The sequence below is a fragment of the Mizuhopecten yessoensis genome, unplaced genomic scaffold, assembly GCF_002113885.1.
Source record: "Mizuhopecten yessoensis strain PY_sf001 unplaced genomic scaffold, ASM211388v2 hete_36150082, whole genome shotgun sequence".
NCBI lineage: Eukaryota > Metazoa > Mollusca > Bivalvia > Pectinida > Pectinidae > Mizuhopecten > Mizuhopecten yessoensis.
Window position 1 is genome coordinate 1 of NW_018484891.1, and position 3,827 is coordinate 3,827.

Genomic DNA, 3,827 nt, shown 5'->3' on the forward strand with positions numbered 1-3,827 from the left:
AAAAAAAAAAAAAATCTCAAATTAATGGTAAATAGACTTGCCTCAATATTAGTTGCTGGTAGTGTTGGTTGTGAATTTAGTGAAGAGTAACCCTAATGTGAAAATTTATTCTCGCAAATTATAACAGTGACCAGTAATCGTATTTCTTTGAATACAAGGTTTCATACATTGCTGAACCGTAGCGTATCCGAGGATGAATTGCTCTTGGGACTTTTGAGCAGATGGTTCTCAAGGTGGGACCTGAACTGGTAGGACCGACTGTCGCGGTTGCTGTAGCTGATCAGGTAGAGGACGGAGATGAACAGTACGTAGCAGAACAGTTCCAGGAACACCATCTTGGCCTTCAGCTCCTTCTGTCGCTGTTCCTTCATTTTCTCCACACACTCCCGCCCGAGCTGTGATGTTGGATATTCCACTTTCACACTGCCTGTTGATGAAAGATTATCACAATTTTAAAACAAGATTCCAGGTATATACTACATGTAGCTATACCACAAACAGAACATAATATTTGGGTCAAAATTTCAACAACTTTCTAAGTTTCATTATCTTTGCTACTCCAGAGTTCATGCTCACCTGCACTTCCTGCAGAGAGGGCAAGACAGCGTAACCCCTGAATAGCAAGGATGGAGTTTGATTCAAGACCTTGCAAGGCCCAGCAGTCCTGATACTTAATAACATGAGTGAAAGCCTCAATAACCAGCTTTTTCCTTTCCGAGGCCAGATTGATGAGACAGCTGGATAACTAGGACAATTTTGTGTATTAGACTAATTTTGTCCTCTAAAGTACTGAATCTGCATATGTGGTATAAACGATAAAACCTATGTCTTCAAAGCAAATCACATGGAGATGAAACAAAAACAATGACATTGAGCAACCTTCAACAACCTAGAGTTCCAAACGATCAACATACAGCTTTCTGAAAATTCAAGTGGCAATACTCTCGGTGCCCTTTTTGGAAAGAGTGCCGAAAGAATTAACAGCGGGACACAGTTGGAGACTGATAAGACATGTTTTATCCATGAAATTTTCAAGTAATGCATCTTAAGTGCTAAACATTTCAAGATGACTGTACAAATAGTGATGTATACAGTGAAAACTACCAAAACCAAACAACATCATGACTGATTAATGTTAGGAATAGGCAGGGGAAACTTCAGGTACACTAGTTGTCCAACAAAATTGAAGCAATTCTGTGAGCCTGATCATGATCGAAGATCTGATTTAGGTGTGCATGGTTTATATATTATTCAGTGTTCAATTATAAAAGGTTACATGTGTGAACATAGTTGGACCTACTTGTATTATCCTTGGGAACTGCGGCACGCTTTTTGGCTTCCTCCAAAACGTTCTGGATGTCTAGCTCCGCTTTGCTGTTCACAGATTGTTTTCGGAAGAAATAGGATATGAGGAAAGCAACGGTAATAACCTGCAAGGAAACAAAAATTTGATAATAAGCTTTATTTTTCTAAAAAAAATATTAAACCATCACGGGTAACAGAAATAAACCACACAAGAAGGATAATTGACCTATGACATCACTTTGCTATGATAAAATGTTTTGCTTAAATTTAAAGGAATGTAAAATTTTATCTCCAACACCTTTAACCTACATCAATGAACACTTAAGGTCAACTCTTAACACTATTTCAACAATTTTATAACACCCTGTTTGGCATTTAGTATATAATTGTTGTTTACCTTGATGGGATCAGTGATTAAGATGGATTCTACAAACGACAATAGGAAACACAGCAGCCATTCCTCCGATTTGGTTTCCCCCCATTCCATACTGTACAACATTACAAAGAAACCAGACATCAGCACCGAGCAGACGGCCAAACCCCAGGCCACATACACACACCAGTAAGGCAGCATGAAGACCTTCTCATCGCCGATGCTTTTACGTCGAGAATATTCGTCAACTTGAGCGATGTCAGGTAAGTTCGCAAACTTCGTAATAGTTTTTTTGTCCATTTCTTCAATAATTGATTTTTTCTTCGATTTCTGAAACAATATCGATATCAGAAATACAGGTATAGCACTGATGACTATGCTCATAAAAGAAATGTACAGACTTGTCAATGAAAATTTTAACGGTCCGAAGGCGACTTGATTCTGCCCGCTGTCAGTTTTGTAGAACATGGCGCTGGCAATCATAGCCAAGAAAAGCAAGGCTAAGCAGCAGGAGAGACGCTGTACTCGGGTGAAGTTGCTGTCCTCTGGACGGATGAAGATCGAGAGCCACAGGTGACCATCAGTTGTGGAATGTCTAGAGTTGTCCCTGTGGAACAGAAAGTCACCAACTTAATGAGTACACCATAATAGTGTCATATGCTAATATATTACCTCATGTTAACAGGAAATTTCCCTTTAGCTCATTTGGCAGAGCCGCACGCTGGTAAGCTCAGGGTCACCAGTTTGATTCCAAGTGGAAGCACACTACTTTCTTCCTGTTACAGATCAATTGTTCAGAGAAATCTAACATAAATACTGAGAAAATCTAACAGGCTCAGTTTTTGATTTCTTCTCTAAACAATCATTCTGAAACTTGAACATACCTAAAGTGATACCCGAATGAGTCGAGGTCTTCTTTGTCAGATACTGGCAGTGCACACTGTGTCGATCCATCCTCTTCATCTAGAGACAGCCATCGGTTACAAACAAAAGTAAACCTGAAACATAGACAATTACATGTATTCTACAATACTGGACAATGATATATACATAGCAAGAGGCCCATAAAACCTGTATCACTTGCTCGATTTCTTATTTGAACTATACAGTCAGCCCCAAGGGAAACTACACACTTGCTGTACGTAACAGTTGATTTCCAGGTCCTGAGGACCATTGAGGATGCTTCATAGTTGATTTGGTTGAAATCTGTTTTTGCTTTGTATCTGTACATGTGAGTATATGGCTATAGGTAGGTATCTCAAATATTTCCATCTTATGACCCTAGGCCTAAGTCCTCGGGGGTAGGGCCAGACCCCTGAGTCAATCCTTATAACATGATTGTGTTACATGCCAGCAAGCGGTTATATGGTTGAATAGAAGGAATCTCAACTGTGTCCAAGTTCTGACCTAAGATCTATGTCCTGAGGACCCTGATGGCAATCATGATAACATGAGTGTATTTGCCTCTCATGCCGAGCGATCGTGTATGGACATGGATTGGGGAACCAAACCATTTCCATGTGATGAATCAAAAACCAAGTCCCCAGGGAATGACAAAGCCTATGTAGGCCAATCTTGAGGCATAGTGAAGTCCTACCTTGATGCCTAACCAATTAAAATTGAAATTATTTGATTTTGTTGAGCTTTATAGCTCATCTGTGTATAAATCACACACCTTACATAGACATCATCTGCAGGACACTGTTTAGTGTGGGGGTCTTAACCATTTCCATGGTATGACTCTTCGGTTCCCAGGGACTGTATCAATAATCTTCCCGCACTATTTTCAAAGTTTCGATTTAAATTGATAGCCTTGAACTTTCCAAATTTCGAAGGAGCATATAAAAAGAGCATGTGTATTCATGAAAAATATCAAATACGAACAGGCAGTGCAGTGATAGTTAGTACAACTCTAGTACAATACACAAGAATGAAAAAGGCATGTGTCAGAAAAATATACCAGTTAAAATACCTTTCCATTGACTGCAGATCCATGATCTCGACTTTGCTGAGGAGCCAGGAGGCAGCATTGCCTTTTCCACTATTATCATGCCAGATGTCCAGACAAATGAGGCTGCCCAGTCGTTTCGGCATACACATGACAAACTTCCGCACACTTCCAGTACCAAATCCCTGAAACCATTTTTTT

General features: G+C 39.7%; 1 protein-coding gene across 1 annotated transcript; it reads right to left on the minus strand.

Moving 5' to 3' along the window:
- Window positions 1–167: 167 nt before the first annotated feature.
- On the minus strand, window positions 168–3,805 carry LOC110444604 (polycystic kidney disease protein 1-like 2; the record flags this gene model as incomplete). The annotated part of the gene is made up of 5 exons (XM_021488970.1): window positions 3,651–3,805; window positions 2,563–2,676; window positions 1,703–2,285; window positions 1,301–1,430; window positions 168–427 (listed from the first exon to the last, which is right to left on the minus strand). Coding segments are annotated over exons 1-5 (1,215 nt in total), but the record flags the coding sequence as incomplete, so codon positions are not given.
- Window positions 3,806–3,827: the final 22 nt, after the last annotated feature.